General features: G+C 41.3%; 2 protein-coding genes across 8 annotated transcripts; one reads left to right on the top strand and one right to left on the bottom strand.

Annotated features, from left to right (window-relative positions):
- Nucleotides 1-468: 468 nt before the first annotated feature.
- Nucleotides 469-13,640, bottom strand: IL4R (interleukin 4 receptor). Its single transcript, XM_058815772.1, has 11 exons — nt 13,436-13,640; nt 13,054-13,298; nt 10,319-10,431; nt 7,141-7,279; nt 6,131-6,282; nt 4,917-5,071; nt 4,198-4,354; nt 3,200-3,299; nt 2,532-2,601; nt 2,316-2,392; nt 469-2,216 (listed from the first exon to the last, which is right to left on the bottom strand). The coding sequence occupies exons 3-11, from the start codon at nt 10,386-10,388 to the stop codon at nt 476-478; spliced, it is 2,661 nt and encodes an 886-aa protein (XP_058671755.1). The 5' UTR covers nt 10,389-10,431; nt 13,054-13,298; nt 13,436-13,640; the 3' UTR covers nt 469-475.
- Nucleotides 13,641-13,769: 129 nt separating this feature from the next.
- On the top strand, nt 13,770-21,499 carry NSMCE1 (NSE1 homolog, SMC5-SMC6 complex component). 7 transcript variants are annotated; one of them, XM_058815761.1, is made up of 8 exons: nt 13,770-13,827; nt 14,815-14,989; nt 16,825-16,946; nt 17,769-17,846; nt 18,590-18,736; nt 19,719-19,835; nt 20,703-20,823; nt 21,287-21,499. In XM_058815761.1, the coding sequence occupies exons 2-8, from the start codon at nt 14,872-14,874 to the stop codon at nt 21,358-21,360; spliced, it is 777 nt and encodes a 258-aa protein (XP_058671744.1). In that variant the 5' UTR covers nt 13,770-13,827; nt 14,815-14,871; the 3' UTR covers nt 21,361-21,499. The 7 variants fall into 7 exon arrangements, with proteins under 7 accessions (XP_058671744.1, XP_058671739.1, XP_058671746.1 ...); XM_058815756.1 differs by having other exon boundaries at nt 21,275-21,499; XM_058815762.1 differs by having other exon boundaries at nt 13,774-13,827; nt 14,914-14,989; nt 21,275-21,499.
- The last annotated feature ends 610 nt before the right edge of the window (nt 21,500-22,109 follow it).

The following is a 22,109-nucleotide window of genomic DNA, read 5'->3' as shown; positions in this document are numbered from 1 at the left end:
TGAAATAACAAGCAACAATTCAACTTGCCATACAGTTTATTTCCAAAGACTAGTTCAGTCTTGGCAAATGTGGCTAGGCTACCTCCATATAGCTACCTCCATAGTTGTTCTCTTGGGCAAGGGTTCGCACAAAAGTTTCATTGGTTTCTCATTTCTCCTGCTGTTCTCCACTAACAGTTCTATTGGTCTTTTTTTTTTAACATCAAGTGCCAATCTGGAGTCCTCATTGTGAATGGTGTGAGAGACAGAAAGATAGGAGTTACTCACAAAATAATTAGGTAGCACCTTGTCTGAGCCATGGAGCTCCAGGGGCTCTACAGTTTTTCTTCCTAAGCTTAGCCCAATACTGTCCAGTGATGCTGGTAAGCTGACTGCTGAGCCACACCCCCTGCCCCCGTCTGCATGCTTCAGCACCTCTTCACTTCCCCCTGCACCTCCAAGTTTCCCTAAGTGATTGTGTGAGTGGCAGTGGAAGTCAGTAATTTAGTCTGTTATCACCACTCTCTTGCATTACTTTCCCAGTAGGGTTAAAGCCTTTCCATGTTGTTGTCTTTGTAGCTCTTCCTCTGCTGTTTAAATCTTGACATTTCATCTCTAACAAATGCAACAGCTGTTCATCTCTGCTGGTATTTTCATCGTTGCTATCACCATACAGCTCATTAGTGCTGTTGATCCAAGGGCTACCATCACTAATCTGTGTGTCATTCTCACTAGATGCTAAACCTGGGACAGTGGTGCAGTCAGAACCCTGAACAGTCAAACACACATCATGCTTTATCCTTGGGTCAGATTCATAGATTGCAGTATCTGGTGGTGCTTCATTCAGGTTGTTGCACAGATTAATGAAGGATTCATATAGTAATGTAGGTATAACCTCATTGTCACTATCCCAGTATAGACCATTACATTTACCTGCACTACCAAAAGGCTGATAGCCAGATGGCTGAGGTGCAATGGGGCAAGAAATTATATCAGCTTTCCTTCGAACATTTTGATATATTACTTGCTTATGCATTTCTTCCTCTGAAAGAAAAGCTGAAGCACCTTCATTTACATGTGTGGAGAAAGACGGAAAATCAGTATGTTCTGAACAGGTGTTTGGAAAATCAAGCTCAGTGCTGGGAGATGTGTAGTTGTTGTAACACATCTGATTGCTAGCAGGCTGAGCCCTTTGGTCTCTGCAGCTGCATTTGGGCATCTCTGACAACTGTCTCAAAGGTGGTAAGGAAGGCACACTTTCAAAGCCCAGAGTCAGGCTACTGTTAGCCATTGACTGAGACATGAGGGCACTGAAGCTCTTGTATGCAGAGCTGCTTGGTTCCTTGCATGCAGACACAAGCATATTAAAGCTCCTGTAGGCAGAGCCACAGGGTTCCAGGGATGGAGACAAAAGGGTGTCACAGCTCTTGTAGGCAGAACCACACAACCCCATGGATGCAGACACAAGGGTATCAAAACTCTTGTCTGCAGGGCTGTTTTTTCTGTCTGTTTCAGTTCCAAACAATGATTTATTTGTAGACTCCTGGGTCAGGACACAAGAGCCAAGCTCACTTTCAGAATGACATAGAAAATGGCTTTGATGAACCATTTGTTGAAGATCTCTTTCATCCAGAGTAGCAGAATTTATGCTGGAGCTCCGATATCCAGATTCAAAGGATTCTTCTGATAGTTCTGACTCTTTGCTGGCTGTACTACAATTGTAGCCATCTTGAGAGGCTTTGGTGAAAAGAGGAGCCGTATGAGAAATATCACACGGTTGCGGACTCTGGTCTACACTTTCTTTTGGATTTTGCTGTGATGGATTTTCAGACCCAATGTTCTTTATGGTTTTCCTCTCAGCTGTGGGGATGTTTGGGCCTTTATTGTCTTCCATGTTATTTTCATCTGCCAGGAGTGCATCAAACATGTTAGCTAGTAACTCATTGTGTTCAGGGTGCTCTCTGAAAGCACCAATGCTGCTCTCACAAGGCTCAAACATGGTGATCTGGTTGCTAGTTTCTTCTTGGCTCTCAGTTTCACTGTCTGTTAAACATACACAGATTTCTATACACTCTTCAACTGGTATTGTATCAGGGGTTAAAACTGCACTGCTGCCTTTTGGCAACCACTCTTCAGACTTGCTGTGGCAACTGCAAGATTTCTCAACATTTCTGATGTTATCTTTTCCCTTGAAGTTTTGGCTTGACAAACTTTGAGCCAGACAGCTCTTGCAACTTCTGTTTTTGGAAGTCAAAAGGAAAGGACGGTTAATGTTTATAGTACAGGAAACAATTTTATGCTGTAAAGCAGAGGATTTTTTTTAAAATCTTACTTACATTTGTTGTTCCATGTGACTGTGCTTTAAGTCCTGGAACGGGAACTTAATTTCATCAAAGTAGCACAAAACTGAAAACTAATAAAGATACAAATGGGATTTAGGACACATATGAACTGTATTTAGTATCCCTTACACTAAACAGACAATAGAATTTACTACATATTCTACTTCTGATGATCAGGAAAAGGTATTTTTTGCAAAGCTTTTAAATTACCTTGACATTTTTTACAACTGATTGGCTCTTTGCTGGATTTGGGATTTGATCCCACCATTCTTTCTTCACTCTGCAAAGAAAGCATGAAAATAACTTGTTTTGACTGTATGTGGGCTTAATCAGTGTTCATTTCTCTCTTCTGCTCTCCTTTCCCTCTTAGGCATCTGCACTGCAGCAACAGAAAGCGTTCGTTTTGAGCATCTCCTGATTTTCATTAAACCAGTGCAAAGATGTTTGTATGTTTGGTATGTGACTGCTCTGCACAGTAACAGTCACCTGTTCTTCTAATCACATTTAAAAGGATGTGTGAAATAGACAGGATCTCATTACCATTTAAAAATTTCATATTACCATTTAAAATTTTTTGAAAGAAATAAAGGTATTTAGCCATCCTTACTTGAACTCCAGCAAAGACCAGGGTCCAAAACTGACAACCCCTACTATAATAAACCTATTCTAGTAAGGTAATAAGACTATTCAGAAAATGACAGAGTTTATAAAACTGACTTGTGTTTATAAAATCTCTGCTCACAGACAGCTAGATAAAGGCACTGAGAAAACCCAAAACATTACATTTCTGTGCTACCAGAAATTTGTCTAACCAATAGCAATACTGATATCTGTATAAACTATTACTCTATAAACTCTGTGACAAGCAGGATACCTACTTGGTGAAACAGAAGTAACAAATTATGGATCCTGCCATGATCAGTATGCAGGATGTGGGCACAGCCATCTGCAGAATGTCTTCAGCCTTCACCTGGTAATCTGTTAAACAAGTAAATGTCTACATGTGAATGTGCATCTAAATGCAAGCACTGACAATACCAAGTTATTTGCTGCTCTTCTGCAACTCAAAAAAATGCTCTTTTAGAGGATGTAAAATTAAGCTTCCAGCACGTTAACAACAGACCCTCACAGCTGCCAGCAGGAATGGTGTGTGGTGTGTCAGAGACCTGGCATGGGTACTGTGCTCAGCCACTGGGTGTGGCAGGAGCTGGGAGAGCCAGTGTGCACTGTGAGGCCACCGTCAGCCCTCAGGCACAAGGGCTATCACACAGCGCCTAAAATGGCATTATCATGAATTATCATTGTCACTGTAGTGCAGCTATGTTTCTTGTTCTCTCTGCTGCTCTTCAGGGGCTTTTATAAACCCTCCTACCTCTATTAAAATACTGCTTTATTTGCAGCATATATATATATATATATATATATATATATATATATACACATATATATACACATATATATAAAAAATATATATATATATACATATAAAATATATATATATATATATATATATATATATATACACACACATATAATTTATACTCACTTGCTCTCACATCAATGTTGCTGTTTACTTCAAATACCTCTTCTACTTCCCTGTCGTCTACTTCATGAAATATTTATAGAGAATAAATAGATTCCTTTCAGCCTGTTTTTCACAAGGCTAAGCAATCCAACCTCCCTTGGTCTTCTCTTCCTTAGTTTCCCAAGGGGTTGCCTATCTATGTTTAGTGTCTTTGGAAGCCTTTACAGATGTATTCACATTACACTCAAAATGATGAAGATGGTGAGTCCATAACACTCCTCCAAGAGAGCAGCAGAGTATGTAAGACTGTATACCATCCTTTTACCAAGCTGTTATTTCTGACACTATTACCATTATGAAATTCAACTTCTTCACTCCATTCACTCCAGTAGGCTGGGTATTCCACGTAGTTACACCTGAGACTTGCAACATAATCATAGCCTCTCTTCAAGGAGCTTGCAGTAATCTCAAAACTTTTTGCCTGGTAGTTAATTGCTTTTACAGAAGCCTGAAAAGAAAGTGAGAAAGTTCACTTTGATTTCTTTATAGGGTGAAGGGTTAGTGACTGCAACTACATATCAACAGCGTTATGTGTTTCAGTGACCGTTCACAAATGAACAAATGAATGACTTGTGTATGATACTGCAGTTCATGTCATTGGCAGGTGGCATTTATTACCTGCCACCATGCATGTTCTTCTGCTACCACACGCAGCCCCGCCCAGAAATGCTGAATTATTCAGAACTCACCTGCCCCACAGAGCCATCAACCTCCAGCTTCCTGATGTCTAAGGAGCAAATGAAGTTCAGGGAATAGACGCATTGTATTTTCAATCTCTGCCCTGTCTACTGCAAGCAGCAGACCATTTTGGGGTGGCAGTCACAAGAGTTTCTATTCTCTGACACCCAGCTGAACTATCTTGGGGGCAAAGTGAACTGTGGCAAGTGTGTAATCAGGATCACTGTACTCAGGCTGGCCCTTACATCATTATTAATGAAGTGACTTTCCAGAGGACTTTTTAAACCTTTAAGCCCTGGAGATAGAAAATGAAGAGACTGGGTGTCTCTTACCTCTGCCGGGTGCTGCTTCCTCCAGTATTTCACTTCATAGATGACTGGCTCTCCAGAGAGAAAGGATGGATGAGAATAGCTCTCCTCCCAGCTCAAATTGAAATTACCATTTTCAGCTTTTTCAATGGCAAGATTTTTGGGGGCTCTCGGCTTAACTGTATGGTAAAAAATACAGAACAGGGTCATGGGAGAGTACTGATAGAGACAAGCTGAGAGAGAAGCATTCACCAGAGACCAGAATATCACTGCAGTCAACGCACTTAGCCCTTTCCACTATGGTGTGCCACACCATAGAGAACAGAGAGGTTGAACCTGAGCAACTTGAGGGTATTTATTAAGCACTGATTCCTCAAGCTGGCTGAACCAATTGCAAGCACGGCCTTTTGGTGCACTGGATGCAGCTTTCAGCGTGGAGAAACAGGAACAACCTGGGCCCTGACACTAGCAGCTGTGAGGCCGGGTGGGCACAGAGTTCCACCATCACAGCCAAGCTGTCCTGGCTCCCTGTCTCTTGAAAATTAATGTGGACTTCTGCTTATTTGGCAGATAAGCAGCAGCATCAATCAAGCATTCTGAAGAGAACCAGCTCCTTGGCCTGCCTAAAGTATGAAAACGGTTTCTCTGAGTGTTTAAGGTGACAGGCATTACCAACAAGCACACTGTTCTGACCAAACTGGGGGTCTAGGCAGCGACATGAACTCTGTCCTGTTTCGGAGCAGTCTCTTTAACTTTTTTTATCACTGACTGTTAAAATCCAACAGGAATTACTGTAAAAAATCTCCTGCTCATTTGGCATGATTCAACTAGCATGAAAAATCAGAGTATGACAGCGACAGGAAAGGGAAGAATTTCAGCAGGGATAAGCTAGTTTATTTCCAGAAACTGAAAGCAGCATGATTCCTCTTCCTCTTGTAAGCCACAAGTAAAAGGCACTAAAGATAATCTAAGTCCCCAAACTCCTTTTGGCTCGCAGCTGAGAGGGTACAGCTAGAGGAACAATCACTCTCTGCCTTCCCCATTACTTACATTAATTCCTTAAGAATCTAATCCAGAATCAGGTTTCCAAAACAAATGGGTTTTGCATTTAAACTACCATGACATTTTGCACCTCTGACAAGCAAAAACTGTTCTGGGGACATGAATAAGAAGTTAGTTAGCTAGGATTGCAAAGCCTTGAACCAGATGCGCCAGTGACAAAGTAAACAAGATCTTACCAACAAGGGCTGGTGTAACATTGTAATTCCACGAATCAGTTCCATTGAATTGTAGGGCTAGAATATATGTGAGGCCTACTGCAAAATATTCTGGATATATTGTACAAGTGCACCTTAAACTGTATTTTTCATTCTCAGGAACACACTTGTTTCTGAAAAACAGGCACAAAATTATGTGATGTTTAAGAGAGTGTTACACACTATTCCTTGAAAAGGTGATATCAAGTCTCCCAACATGTATAACCAATCAGAACTGAGACAAGTCAGTTCTCAGAAATGTTTCCAAAACAAAACTGAGATCCTCAAACAACCCACCCTCCCCAGCCACCTACTGGATATCTGTATCACACAAATTAAAAACTTGACAGAAAGGCCAAGTATTGATCCCAAATACAACCCTCTGTCACACTTCTAAAGTAAGATACTAACAGCTTGTTAGTATAGGAACAGGTTTATTGCAGTGTATCAGCAAGGTTATTTGAATGTTGGTGTGGTGAAATCATGCAGCAAGGGAAAGGAGAACCCAGATGCATCTTCTTGTGTAAGAGATGATGACTGGCCCTGCTCAGAACAGGGACAACAGTCTGTGCCTGAACAAGGAGCTAACTGTGTGCAGAGACAATCACCTGGCCTTCAGTGGAAAGCATCTTTCACACAGGCTACAGACCAGTGAAGCAAGAAAGACTTCTCATGAAGAAGGTAAAATTTTATATGAAGTTAAAGTTCTGTAAACTTCTAAGAGCCCTACCACTCCCACCAGTAGGACTTGATCCATCCTCTATCCTAAGAAAGCAGAAAGTTCTGCAGAAGAGTAGACTGCTGAACTGAGGGTGCTGTTAATTGCAGAAACCCATTTTACTTAAAAGGAAATAATCCATTTTCCTTTAAGAGCAATAATCTGAAGTACATTTTGTCCCAGACACCCACAGTAGAGGGAGGAAATTAAAGCCAATAGTGGCTATAGGATATATAAAACTTAACAATGGCAGTGTAACATCTTAAACACTTACGACACAGAAGTTTCCTCGCTGTAGTAGAGCACGAATTCTTTGGAGCAATTGGTTTGTGCAGGCACCTTCCAGTGACAAACCAGCTCTTTGTCATAGTCAGTGAAGCATGCAAATTCTTGTATGTGTCCTGCAGTCAAAACTAGAGGAAAGCAGCATACAATGAGAAGCAAGAGAATCAGAAGACTATATTGGAGACTAAGCAGAAATACTAACTTTTCCATCTAAACAGAGCTGCCACACCTCTGCAAATTAAGTGAAAACATTGCTATTTTTTGTGTCTGAGAAAATGGAAGGAGAAACAGACACTCGGATCATCTCCACCTTTCTGGAGACAATGTCTATGATCTTGGACAGGAGAAGTCTGCAGTAGTAATACTGAGATAGAAAGGCACATTTCAGCCAACACAAACTTCCAAGAACAGAAAATCTGATTGCAATAGCTCTATTTAAAACACATCAGCATTAAATGACATTACATTAAAACAGCATTAAATACAAAAGGTTCAAAGCCCAAAATGCAGATAATTAACACAGTCAGCCAAGGATCACAGCTTACAGTCATGACTCCTGTTTTACCTACAACTAAGGTAAAAGGTTCTAAGCTTCCCAAATGCATTTACCTACAAGGAAGGTAAAAGGTTCTAAGCTTCCCATACTTCATTTCACTCAGTACTTCCTGCTCTGTCTTCTATTCACCATTGTTACGGGAGCATTCAAGACTGAGGAGAGATGAAGTCACACTGAGCCAGGCACTGAGGAGGGACACAAAGGCCCAGAGTCTCTGCACTCCAGTGTTCAAGTTTATAACTATTTTCACTGGCAGTATTTAACCAAAAAATAGAATATAGTGGTCAAAATATCTTTGAAGATAGTTAGAACTGGAAGTGCAAAGAGAATCCACAATCCTCAGTATCCCCTCCAGCTTCACTTTACCTCAATGTGCTCCAAAGAGTGATACACAGAACAGAAGAGAAGCTAGGTGACAGTAAGGCCACGTTGTTATTTGGACTAACAGCGTGCCAACCCTGATACTGGACCCTGGAATGTGATTATAAGAAAATAGCTAGAAATAGCTAATACTTTTATCATCCAAGACAATTATTTGCCTTCTCTGATGTTTGACTTCTCTTTCACAGGTAAATAAAAACAGTATCTCACTTTTCTTGCACAATCTGTACAAATACAAATCTTTTTCTGCTTTACATGTCAATCTCCTGTAAAAAAATTACAATACCTGGTTTTTTTTGAATCCTATTAATTAAGATTATCTGAGAATTTCTAAAGGGATTCTGCTAAAAAGGTCTCTGTGGCAATTATACAAGACCAAATTTTGTATACATGGCCCAGTACATTACCAACTCTCCATGCTGGTCATTTACATTGCAAATTCAAGACACATTTGCCAACTATTCACATCCTGCAAGGTCTTTGTCCTTCAGCCATGTCTGCTTCACAGGCTTATTCCTTCCAACAGGTACCTAAATTTCAATTATTCATCCCATGCCTTTTTTGCTGAAAGTACCAAATTTCATTTTATCTTCCCTACATTTCTACTTTTCTGTAGTCCACTTGAGTTATTTACTATGATCCAACTTCTGCATACTCTAATACAGTACAGGATCTGCAAATGTAAAATGTGACAGTCAGATACCTTTTAGTAGATATTATATATAGCACAATGGGATCTATAAAATTTGGATTCTAAGTTGTCTGGTATATTGACTGCTTATAAACCTAGAAATTACTGTGATTCATGGTTTCAGTAGTGTTCAAACCCTTAGAAAATGTTTTGGTTTAGTTACTAGGGCTAAATATTTATCCTGTAGATAAGAACTATTGCTGTTATGTCCTTTCTGGATGACAGCACCATGTTAGGTTTCCTTTTTTTTCTGCATGGTATCCAATTCTTTACCACTCATCAAAAAAGCAGCAAGTCAAACTTCTGCAACACTTTAACAGTCATACTGCTTTTTATTTTACAATAATCATTACTCTGTTGATGTTGTTTATATTTGGTTGCCATTTGTAATTTTATTGCTAGTTCACTTTAAAATGTACTTTTAACAGAAGTACTATCAAGTTAAGGCCCTTAAAGATGAATGACATTATTTTTCAATCTGTTAATCATCTTGCACTTTCAAGAATACTTCAATTAAATTAAGCTCTTCCTGCTAAGCTATGATAACTAACATTTTTACTTTATCTTGCCATTCAGTGCTGTCATGTCTTTTCGGAACTCTAAATTCTATTCTCTGCTCTTCTCCTCTCACCTTCTCACTTCTTCATCTCTGGTATACCATATTTTTTTCAAAAAGCTCAGATATTTGAGAATTTCCTTTTGAAACCATATACAGTACAAGGTTTGTTTTGACTTTGCATAGTTAAAAGAGGGAACTTAAATACTGAATTTCTTTTTTGATCCTCAAAGAGTACACGATGCTGAAGAAACTTAAAATGCATAGTTAACTAGGCAAACAAACCCAAACAAAACACGATAAAATTAAACTTTGACAAAGATAATTTAGGGAAATGAAAAGGTGGGATTACCTGCACCAGACAATTCCGCCAATGTGTTCTTGCAAACCTTGATCCTTCTCATTAATTCAAATTGCACTATTTCGTAGTATGTAAGACAGTAGCTAAAAAACTTTCTTTTTTAGAGACATGGTACTTTAAATTGTCCTTTAACTATTTTGGTTTGCTTTATAAAACAAAATGAGATCTAAGAAACTATAGACTACTGTGGAACTACTTAAAAAAATACAGAAAGCAAAGTGTGAGATTCATTTTCCAGAAAATAAAAATGCATTATTGAAAACCATTACTATATATATATATCTCATTAGTATTTTTAATCAAACATCATAAAAGATGAAATGAAAACAACCGATGTTTATGGGTATGGGAAGTCAGCTTCTGCCAACTGAGCTTCATGAAATAATCCTTAAGGAACCAGCAGCACTCGGACTCGACGCACCTGCAGGCTGACAGAAGGGTGGCGAGGGACACACCAGAGATCAAAAACATAAGATTTTTTTCTAGTACAGGGATACTTCTGATATTTGAAGCTACAAATTTTATAGCAGTTAATTAGTGGTGACAGCGTTACCTAGTGGTCACAGAAAAATGCTATCAAGAAAAACTTCACTATAATAATTTAAAATATTGACAAACATACCTTCATTTGCTGTATATGAAAAGAAAAGGATCCACAGGATATACGGTGCAGCACTTGGGAGTCTTGCCATTATTGAAAATGGTCAGGTTCACAGGAAAAACTGTGCTGCAATTCTGCCAACAGAAAACATGATGAGCTTACATCCCTGTCTCAGTTAAGGGTAAAGACATAGTTTTTCCTATCACTCTGCTAGATGTTAGAATTCAGACTCCCTGCTGTACCTATTTCCCACCCCTGGCCCCTAAAATGAGCTCAGGGAATGAGACATGTAAAAGAATAAGGAGAACATAAATGAGCTAGAAGACTTTTCTACAAAATTTTCATTATGGAGGATAAGGGAGCTCCATTGGCAGCAGAGCCACTCTCTTTAGCTACTAGAAAAGAATGGCTGCTAGTATGTAAAGGGTAAAAAAGGGCAAGCACTAGACCAAAATCAGTGACATTGTCACCAAAGCCCTATGATTCCACTCAGATAAGTAAAACAATTTAGGAATGAAGTGTCCAATCTACTGACTAAAATATTTTCTCCAAGTCCTATCACCAATACCTCGATAATCTGAGTATCATCTCTTTAAAAAAAGAATTTTAGCAAAGAACTCTGAGCATTGCTCCAAAAGAATGCATATTCATTAAAACATTAATTATTAAAAAGTTGTAAAACACATACCTAATCATTATATAACCAGAACAACTTTGGAGAAGGAAAATAATGCAGCTTTTATGTCCCTAAGCATAGCAAAACTGTCTAGGTAAATTGAAAACAGATTAAATAATTAATTTCAGACTTCAAAATAGCAAGTGTCCCCAATATATTTTACCAATGTAGCTACTTAATGTCTAAGATAAAGCTACCAGCTTTCATATAACTACAAATGGATACCAGGCATTTAAAATTCTGGTAAATTTGCAAGTGAAGTCATGCTAACTAATATGCTTTTGGCTTTGCTTTCAGTATAAGGAGGGATAATATTGGTTCAGCAGCACATTGTTAAGACACAACCCTTTGGTCCCTTCCTCTCATGCTTTTGGAATTTTCTAACTTTCATATCTGGACAGGGTGTTCTTGCTGCCTGAAGCTTCAGCTGTTCTGTTTATACCTGTAGGGCTCCTGGGTAGTGAACTAGTTTTCATTTCAAAGGGAGGGGAGGGGAGGGGAGGGGAGGGGAGGGGAGGGGAGGGGAGAGGAGAGGAGAGGAGAGGAGAGGAGAGGAGAGGAGAGGAGAGGAGAGGAGAGGAGAGGAGAGGAGAGGAGAGGAGAGGAGAGGAGAGGAGAGGAGAGGAGAGGAGAGGAGAGGAGAGGAGAGGAGAGGAGAGGAGAGGAGAGGAGAGGAGAGGAGAGGAGAGGAGAGGAGAGGAGAGGAATCTCCTTCTCTTGGTGAATCATATTGAGTATTCTGCATAAGGCTGGTCAGATTCTGAAGTAGAAAAGACTAGTGTAAGGTATTTGTGGATGGTGGTTCAATACTCTCTTCCCCAAACCAACCATGCAGCAGAACCACAACACGTGTCTGACAGAGGTGAGTCTGTCTGTCTGAAAATACCCATCTTAGAAGTTAAGGGATAAGGACATTGTTAGTCAAAATAGAAGATCAGAATGGAGACTCTTCTGTGACCTTCTCTAGGGAAGTAACTGCTCATTGAGTAGTTCTTTATTAAGAACAAACTTGAAAGACAAATTTCTCATAAGAGCTTGAGAAAACTATGACTCAAGACTTAAGTTTTTTTCATATTCTGAGAATAGATGAAATGTGACTAAGCACAGTAATACATTTTTTTAAAAAGAACACAAGCACCTTGGTTGCTGCTCAGACAGAAAGAGCCAACTGCTCTGGCATAAAAAAATTAAAAAGCCTAATTTCCCTTTTTCCTGGAATTCTCAAGAGAGGAAGCATTTGCTTTCCACTGTTAGGTAATACTGCCACATGACTGGAGTTCCAAGAAACTCTTAGAACTTTGGCAAAGAATCCTGAATTACGTAAGCATATCCAAATGAGCAGATGGCAGACCAAAAGCATCTTCTCATGGAAGAATGGATCTGCACGTGTGGATGAAAATGGAGTTACGCCAGTGCTTTAATGAAACTGCAAGAGAGAAAATTTTAAAACATCCACAGCTCTTCTGCCTGTTACCTCTTAAGTTTTTCATTATACCAGACAATGAAATACCAATCTTAAAAAAGTAGGTAACACACACAGACAATACTAAAATTGCAGCAAACCTAGTAACTCTGATATATTTGAGGAAAGTAACTTGCAAAGACATAAGTCACTTCCCCAAAACTAGGAAAGAAATCTCTGTCAGAGTTAGAAGCAGATCTACAAGGTTACTGGCATAAGCTACATGCTTTAATCACTTAACTTTCTGTTTCTTGAAAAAAACGCGATGTGATTAGAATTATTTCATTCATTATCAAGAAAAACGATACTAACTTTTGGTCTGGTCTTCTAAGAAAATCAGGGTCACATTTCATTAACAGGTATAATCTGCAAAACTGTTATGCGCGAAGAGTAACTCCTGCCCAGACCAAGAGGTCATATTAAACAAGACTGCCTAACGCACCGTTGCTGCAATTGTACAGCTAAAGCACCATTCCCTGTTTAAAACTGCCTCTTTTTAAAACTGATTCACATCTTGTCTTACTCTCTAGTTTTAAGCATTAACTATAAACGCTGAATAAAATGAGACAAGCGGTACAGAGCAAAGCAAAACGTTCACCAACAGATTCTACATCAAACCTTGAAAAGAAAACCCGTGCAGCGTGCAATGCCTTCTGACGAGAAACCTCTCCCTTCCGGGCGCTCAGCACGGACCGGTCCGCAGCTCGTAGGCCTCCGGACACACGGAGGGCGCAGCCTGAGCCCTGGGCTGGGCACGGCCGGGAACGGCGCCGACCGGGAACGCGGGCCGGGGACAGGCGCGGCTGCTGCGCCTACCGCGCAGCACGTCCAGCGGGAACAACACTTCGGAGAATTACACCTTTCTGTGTAAAATATTGTAAAAGGAGCACTCGCACTTAACAGCCTCCAGGAAAGAGAAGCGATTCTGGCCGCGGATTCCAGCCGGAGCCGGGACGAGCCCAGGGCTATGCGCCCGGCCAAGCCCCGGAGACCTTCCTACCTTCCCAGAACCGGCTCGGAGAAAAACACAGACAGCACAAACTGCACGCCAAGCGCAAGTAACGAGAAGGAGTCGGTCCTCACGCCAGGACGAAGGGGCCGCCGGACGTACCTTGTGTCCACCGGCGCCCGCTCCAGACCCGGACGCTCCCGGACCCGGACGCTCCCGGACCCGGACGCAGCGCCGCCCTACGCCCAGCCCGACGCCACCCGCCCCCACAATGCGCCCGTCCGGCGTGGCGCGGGGCGGGGCCGGCGCGGGGCGGGGCCGGCGCGGGGCGGGGCCGGCGCGGGGCGGGGCCGGCGCGGGGCGGGGCCGGCGCGGGGCGGGGAGGGGCGGGGCCGGCCATGGCGGGCGAGCGGGGCCGTCGCTGAGCTGTTGAGCACGGACAGGTGCGGGGGCGGCTGACGGGGGTGGTCCCGCGGTGGGAGTCCCGGGGTACTCCGGGGAGCCCCGGTGGGTTCCAGTAGGGCCGAGGGCCAGCGGGCTGGGCGGTTTTCTGGGGCATTGCCTCCGTGGCTGCGGCTGGCCCGGGGCCGCGCGGACGGCGAGGCCGGAGCTCAGCCAGTAGAGGGCAGTCGGTTGGTGCGGTGGTCAGGGAATTTCCCGAGCCGCCTTTACTTCAGGCGTTCTTCGAAACCTGTCGAGGGTTCTTTTCTGTCCAGATTCACCCTCTCTGATCGCCCGTGCTCAAATCGGGCTGTGTGTGGAGCAGGAGCTTTGTCTAACGTAGAATGACGGACGGTGTTGTGTTTGTCGCCCCGCGCTGTTACATTCAGGCTTGCGAATACCGCAGGGCAGCGTTTTGTAGCGGTTAGTGGGGCGTGGAGCGCTCTCCAGCTCCGCTTCCTAGCGAGTCAAACCGGCCCAATCCAGTTTGGTCAGCAACATGCTCTGCAGCTTCGATGAAAGCTACAGCGATAGAGAAAGAGAAGATCACTGTGAAAATGCAGAGGCTCAGTGACCACCAGGGGTACCTAAAGACCCTCCAAGAGCACCGTCTGAGACTGACTCGGCAGACTCTAGCGACTGCTGTGTGTGTAACCTTGAGCCAATTATGAGCGTTAAGCAGGAGTCATTCCCCTGCGTATCCAGTGCTGCAATAAAGTATTGCTTGTTTCGTAATGCTACATTGGTGTTAAGAAGGAGTTTTAGTCCCGATTTTGGGTGACAACGACACAATGCCTACGTTGTTCTTTTCTGTAGTTAAAACTAGTTAGATTTTATCTCTTGCACCCTTCCAGAACCTCAGAGCTGGTCACCCTCTGCATTCTGAGGACAGCCTTGGGATCTGCTTTTTTGCCCTCATTCAATGTAATAGACTTTAATTGAAATTTTGTGTATACTTGGCCTGTTGTATTCTTAATTTGCATTGACAGGTGCATTAATTCCAGCTTAAACCTCCTGCAGCACTTGAAGCCTGGTGAAACAATCTGATGGCAGCTCAGATGACCAATGCTCATCGACGGTTCTTGCAGGTTCTGATGTCTAATGGGATAACAGAAGGATCAGAGGCCAGAAAATTACACCAGCACTGCTGTGAAACTGATAAAGGTGTGTCTGTCTTGGTGATGAAAGAACTGGGGTTTTTTCCTGGTGCAGCTTGCAAATAATTTGATTTCTGAAGGGCATATACTAGCTAAAAAAAGTTTTAAAACTCTAATTATATGAGTGTTCCCTCTCTTTCCTGAAAGATAACACAGCAATGAGTAAACTAACTTCTAATCAGGCCAGATTCGTATATAGTACTTTGTATTTTATCAAGGTTGTTGTTTATAGGTTATACATATAAATGATTTTTAAAAAAAATTTTTGACACTGGAAGTACTTCACTATAGTTAATGCTTTTAAGTAAATGCACTTCAGTTATTTCTCCCAGGTGTTGTGGGAGAAGTGACTCTATAAAAATATTTATGTGAGGATGAGATGAGGTTTCTTGGTGAATTGCTGTGCTTTCTTCCCACCTCACCTGCACTATATTGTCTATTCCAAGTGCTGGAAGCTGTGCTCCTACCAGGCTTAGGTGTGTCCCTTGCCATGCCACCATGCTACTCACTCTGCAGAGACTCTTCTGGTTTTCCTTAGCTATAGATGTAAGGTCAGATTCCCACAAAGCAATCTATTTGTATGTCTCTTGAGTCAGGAACTGTAGCTTGACCTACTTTTTAGATGCTAAAATTATGAAGTGCAACTTTTGGTGTTCTCTACCCCCTGTTCATTTTTTATGGAGAATTTTTATCCCTTTTTTTCCACATAAGATGTACCCAAGCAGCCATTTAACATTAGAATATAACATTAAAGTGTTAAGGCTGTTGTACAAAAGAGTACTCTGTTTTCATCTTTTACCCTCTCTGGGATCTGTCACTGAAGCTCCCTGGCTGCTGTGTGCAGTGTTTCCTGCTGACAGGGGCCAAGCAGGTGGCAAAACTCTACTTAATTTTGTACTTACTTTACTCTCGATTTTGTTGTTTGATGACCTTGTTCACGGAAGGAATCTTGTATATCAGAATCAAGAACTCCTGGGCAGGAGCCAATGGTGATGGTGTTTTAATTGGAGGACCAATTAGGTCTACCTGTAGAGAACTAGAGTATAAAATAAACAATAGGTTTATTAAGAAAGAAATCATCAGCATTATGTAAATGTATGGAGTCTATGTAACTTATTACCTGGCCGGGGGCCTCCTATAACATTACTTAGCTCTGGTTTTTAAACCATACCCTGATGAAGGCAAGCAGGAGTGTTGCCACTGACAAAGTCTTGTTTTGGATGAATTGTGAGGGTTGTGCTGGTGCTGTGCAGGCAAGAACCATTGTATACTCTTCCACAGAATGACTGCAAAGTCCATCCTAATTATGTCTATGATAAAACTGCTGCTAGTATTTGCTTGGTTTGTAGAGAGTGACTCAAGATATTTCTTGTGTTTCTACAACACTAGAATTTACGTTTTCTGATGTGTAACTTGTGCATTTATGTGCCATTAATTTGTGAAACAGAGAATACAGAAACAAGAAGTCCCTTGTGTATAAAGGAATTCAAGTCATTGTATTTTTCTATTGTGCATAACATTTTTTCCCCAGTTATATTATCTTTTCAATTCAGCTTAGTTCAGGTCACTGTAATTACTGGATTAGTGCTATGGGTTCCCTGCAACAAGGCAGGCTGTCTGGACTCTGTCAACTGATTTTAAGGGACCTGAGCATCTCTGAAGGCCATGAAACAGCAGCACAAGGAAATTATATGTCTGCTGAATAGAACAGTTTGAATTCATGTTTGAATTCTGCCTCAGGTTTAGCACTCTTACCTGGGAAAAAATGTTTCACATAAAAAGATCTGCCTGGTGTGTAGTTGTTTGGCTTTTCTCTGTATGACTTTTCTCATTCATTTGCAGTTTACTATGCACACGATAAACTGGACGATTTCATCAGCACTATTAATAGCCACCTGCAGCCTTTGTTTATGCAGATCCGGAAAGGAATATCGGAAGAGGATGGGAGAGCACATTATGCTGTAGTAGGTACCTGCTGTGCTGTGTTTGCATGGGGCTGGCAGTGGCTGCAGGAGCTGCTGGGAGGATAAACTGTCACAGCCTGGATGTACGGGGAATAGGACATGGCAGCGAGGATGACAGCAGTGTGGGTGTTGCTTAGCATAAACATTGCTTAAGTGCTGAAGGGAGATTTCTTTTCCACAGGAGACTTTCTTTCCTGAGACAGATTTTTAAACTAGAAAACACAGAGAGCAGTCCAACATCAATTTTCTTTTTCTCCCACTCAAAAATCAACCTAGTGCAAAAGGATTGCTGAGAAGTAGCCTAAAAGTTGTTTCCCCAGATGATCTGCAATGTGCATGTCAGAGAAGGTTATCTAGTAATTTCAGAAGACCATACAGACGATATCTAACATTAGCTGCTGCCTTTAACCTTTCCTTTTTCCAGTTAAGTTGAGCTACTATTTAATAGTCGCAGCATGTGCAATAAGAGTAGAAAACATGGGCAACTGGTTTTCACAGTGAAAAAAAGGTGACTGATAACATAGCTGCTGTCTAGCACCAGACCAGTCTAGCATCTGTGATGTGTCAGCTCTGCTGCAGCACTCTGTGTCAGTTCTGGGAGCTTGTGTTGTGGAATGGCTTTGCCTGGACAGAGGAAGCTGTGGAGAATTTGTGGCTGGAAGATGAGGGGTTGTAAAGAAAGAACTTGAATACTGTCAAGTGCTCTTCAAAGAACTAACATTTATGGTAATTGTAAGATGATGTATTCTTAACCTCAGGGGTTTTTTTACAATTTCTGGTATGAAACTACATTGGCAATTTGTCAGTTTATTTTTTTTGTAGGTGAATTTGGCAGAAACTGAAGTAACTAAAATGGCATCTGACTATACAGAAATTGAATTGGAATTGTTCAGAAAAACAGTAAGTATGTCTGTTATCACTTAGTAAATCATGTTATTTGTGAAGTTCTCATCTTAAAATGAATGAAAATGGTAATGGAGGTGTGGTTGAAGAAGTAGTTGCCATTTTACCTAAGTTTATCTGAGATCAAATCGGTGGAGTGGGCAGGATGAAGATATGTGCGAGTAATGATTTGTTGTTGTAAGTCAGTTATGGGTAAGGCAAAATCAGCACCAGGGAATGGCTCCCTGTGTTAGGGACAAGACATGCCTACTTTTAGTTACACAAGCAACTTTCTTCAGGATTTTCAGTCATGACTGCTGAGTTTTTCACTGGCTTCAGTAGTTTAGTAATATAAAGTAGTTTTTAATGCTGGTAACATACAAAATGAATTTGCTGATTTGCATTTAAACATTTGTCTATGGTTATTGAGGTTTTTCCTCAAAAGATCTTTGCAAAGAGCAGATAAAAAGAAATGGATCTTTTGTCACCACTGAGTGTGGCCAGGGGTCCCTGAATGCAGCTTCATTTAGGCAGCACATATACTTCTATTTGCGGAAACGTTTTCTTGGCAAAGATCAAAACTGCTAAGGGGACAATGATTGTTTCAGCTTTTGGCCTTTGTTTTACAATTCTGGTTCAAGCCATATACTGTAGTATTTCTACATACCTGGATGCAAAAAAAATGCATATCAGCACATTACTGTAAGGTGTGTCTGCCTAACTGCAGTGTTTCTAATACTTGGTAATGTTTCTTCCTGTAGATGGACCTAATAATTTTATCAGAAAATGGCTTTGCCTCATCTACAGACATTTTAAATTTGGCTGACCAACTTAAGACAAAAAAAATGAAGAAAAAGGAAGCAGAACAAGTGCTGAAAGTTTTTGTGGAGGATAAGTGGCTCTCTGAGGTAACTGCATTCAGGTGTTCTTCTTAAGGATGTGGTAGTTGAAACTGGGGCTCTTCTTGAATGAATGATGGCAAAAATGGTCTTATGGCACCCATGCTTATTGCTGCTCCAGTGATTTTTGCAGAAAAGGAAGTAGACTTATATGGAAAAAGTCCTTGGGTAGGTCTGTACAGGACCATGTGGTTTCAGTTTCTTGTACTGGTGCCAGGTGGGTTTGTGTGTCCAGTCCTGCCCAGTGATGCACAGACACAACAGCACAGCATCCTTTGTACACAGCTTTGTACACAACAGCACAGCATCCTTCAGCCTGGAACAAGAGCTGGGGAAAGCTCTTCAGAGTGATCAGTGCTGTTAGTTGCATTTAGAATTTCCTGAAAAGGAGTAAGGCCAGACATGTTGAAAACTCCTGTACCAGAAATGCATGGGCCACTGTGCACGTAGTTACATCTATTTTATTTTATGAGGAAGCAGTGGAGATTAACTCACCATGTGGACCATGGTGGACTGACCATGTGGATACTGCAGTTGCTTGCTAAGTGAGACCTTAATCCCTTTTCTGCTGGAGTCATTGCATCATAGATCCTCAATCTGCTGCCACACTGTTACTTACATGTTAAGTTGATTTGGCAGATGTTTCCAAAGATACATCAAGGAGGAAATGCTTAGATTTTGTTGAAAGCTGGAAGAATTTCCTCTAACATTCTTTTTGGGAGGATCCCAAAACAGCATGCCTCTGTTAAGGAATGCATGCTCACTCATCTATGCTTTCCAAAGACTAGATCTCTGTTAAAGGTGTGGGATTTTATTCTGCTCCTCTAAACAAAGGAGTTCTGCTATTTCAGAAGTGGTTCTGGCATTGCATTGTACAGCATGTTGGTTTCATGATGGTAGAAAGAAGTGACTTTGTAACAAATGGTTAGCAAAGTCAAAAAAGGTAAAAGGAATCAAAAGAAATTCCTAATCTCAACACTTGTTTCCTTAGAAAAATGGAGAATATACTCTGCATACTCGTTGCATAATTGAGATGGAACAGTACATTCTCAGCAACTACCAGGATGTAGCAAGGAAATGTAACCTCTGTCACAGCCTCACCATCCAGGTAACGTGTTTTATCAAGCTAAGGACTTGCATGGTCATAGCTGAGGTTTGTGATGCTTCCCCTTGAGTATAATCTTGGTCTTGTAATCTGGTCATGGTGCTCGTGCATTTTGTAAAAAAAAATTTTTTTTTTCCAATTTAGGCATTTTATCTTCTGTCTTTAGAAATAACATTGTCTTGGAGCAGTGTCTCCAAGTATAAAATTGGAAAAGTGCACTCCCACAATGAGGAATATGGTTTGTCTGTCTAGCTTTCTAAACCAGCATGCTAGAGATGAGCTCCTGATGCTGAAAGAGGTTTAGCAGTGAGGTGTTAGCGGTGTCCTCTTTGGGCCTTGCCAATAGATGTCATCGTGTGACACGTTCATTCTTGGTTCTGGGATTTTAATTCAGCAATTCTTTGTGTTTGGACCTCAGAAGGAACACATGCGCTACGCTGAGCATGCTAAAAGCACTGTGTTTTGATAGCTGGGATGTTACCCATTCCATCTTGCTTAAGTAGTTACAGCCTGGATTCATATTCCAAAACTGCTACATTTTCTTGCTCTGTGAGCCTGCATCTTCTGATCTGCCCAACTAACATGCTTCCATGTTACTTTTTCCATCCCAATTAGTCTCCTTTATTGCACTGAAATTGTCATCTTTCAAGCTAAATTTTGTCCATATAGGGAAAAAGTATTTCCTCTTTTACAGAAAAAGACCTCCTTTTACCGGTTACCTGCTTTGACTGTTGAGTGTGTCCACCACCCATATTGTGGGAGCCATTCTTTGGAACAAAGTGTTGCATATCTGCTGCTCTTTGTAACAACTTTCTCTTAAATTGAAGGACAGTTTAGAATGATTTTATGAATCAACACTCCTGATTTCAGAGCCAAGTATGTGAATCCTGTGGAATTGGAATGCATTTACCTTGTGTCAGAAAGTACTTCAGAGGCCAGACTGAACCCCGCTGTCCCAAGTGTAATGAATTCTGGTCTTGTGACACCCCAGGTACTAAGCAATGTATTTTTAAAAAGTTGAATGTAATAATACTAGGAAATGGGCTGTGATGTTCAGTGGCACTGCCTGTATTATTTATAACTGTGAGTATCAGGTATTTCTGACTTCACTGGTATGTTTCAGACACTAAACCACACACAGGCAGCATTGAGCCCCCACAGTGCCCAAAGAGTGCCACAGGGGCATTAGCAGACCCTGTGCATATTTTTTATATCTATCTTTAGGAGATAGGGGGGAGTGGGGAAGGAATAGAGGCACACATAACCCATGACACTAAAACTTCTGGAAATACTGAGCTTCTAAGAATCTCTTTGGAATTACTCCATTTGTCCAGGGAAATTTGACATTGTGAACAGCAACAGAGGAATATACAAAGCATTTTAGAAAAGGTGATTTTACAATATTATTTTTTTTTGTGTAAATTCTATTAACCTTCCTTTAGTTTTCTTTACAGGTGTGAATCGGATGGGCTCCCAGACTTACCACAGAGCTCCACTCTTGGCCCTAGATGCTGCCAGTAAAACTTGATGTCAGTGACATCTGTTTGCTGCCACTCTGGCAGAACAGCCAGACTGTATTGTATTCATTAGTAACAGTGCTCAGTGTACTCATTTTCTAAAGTTATAAGAAACTTAAAATAAAAACATAATTGATGTTCCTGTTCACAGTAATGCTTGTACAGCTTTCTTGGAGGCTGTTTTGTTCTGTAATTCTCCATATTCTTAGGTTGCGACTCTCAGTGCATGGTTGGGGACGAAAGATGCAAATGTTTTAGTCAGTCCTGCAATCTGATATATGCAGCTGAACTCTTGAAAGAAACCTTTCTCAGCAAGTGCTCCCTGTTTGTACAGGAACAGTACAAATTCAGTTGCATAACAGAAATGGCACCTGCTGTAGCATGTCAAGCAGGTGAAAAATCAGTGCAGCGTGTGCAAGGCAGCTGGCTCAGTCTCTGACTTAGGGCTGGAGTTGGAGCACTTCTGGTTGGCACTGTGGTTGTGTTTTGTCCCTTCTTTAGATGCAGAAGAATTTGTCTTGATGTAAGGCCATGCAATGAGCAGCTGTGCTCTGTAAGGAGGGAATATTGCCACAGAAGGATTGGGAAGCAGTAGGTCAGGACGTGGGGCAATGTTAGCTTATGTCTGTAAACTCCTGAAAACATTACCATACTGAGATTCTTTAGGTTTTTTGTCTTGGCACTTGTCTCCAGTTTTAAGTAAGGATGTTTTTTTCCTTTAAGAGTGACTTGGAAAGGAGCCAAGGACTGGCTATTGCCA

Source organism: Ammospiza caudacuta, chromosome 17 (assembly GCF_027887145.1).
Source record: "Ammospiza caudacuta isolate bAmmCau1 chromosome 17, bAmmCau1.pri, whole genome shotgun sequence".
Taxonomy (NCBI): Eukaryota; Metazoa; Chordata; class Aves; order Passeriformes; family Passerellidae; genus Ammospiza; species Ammospiza caudacuta.
This window is presented reverse-complemented; position numbering and strand designations above follow the sequence as displayed.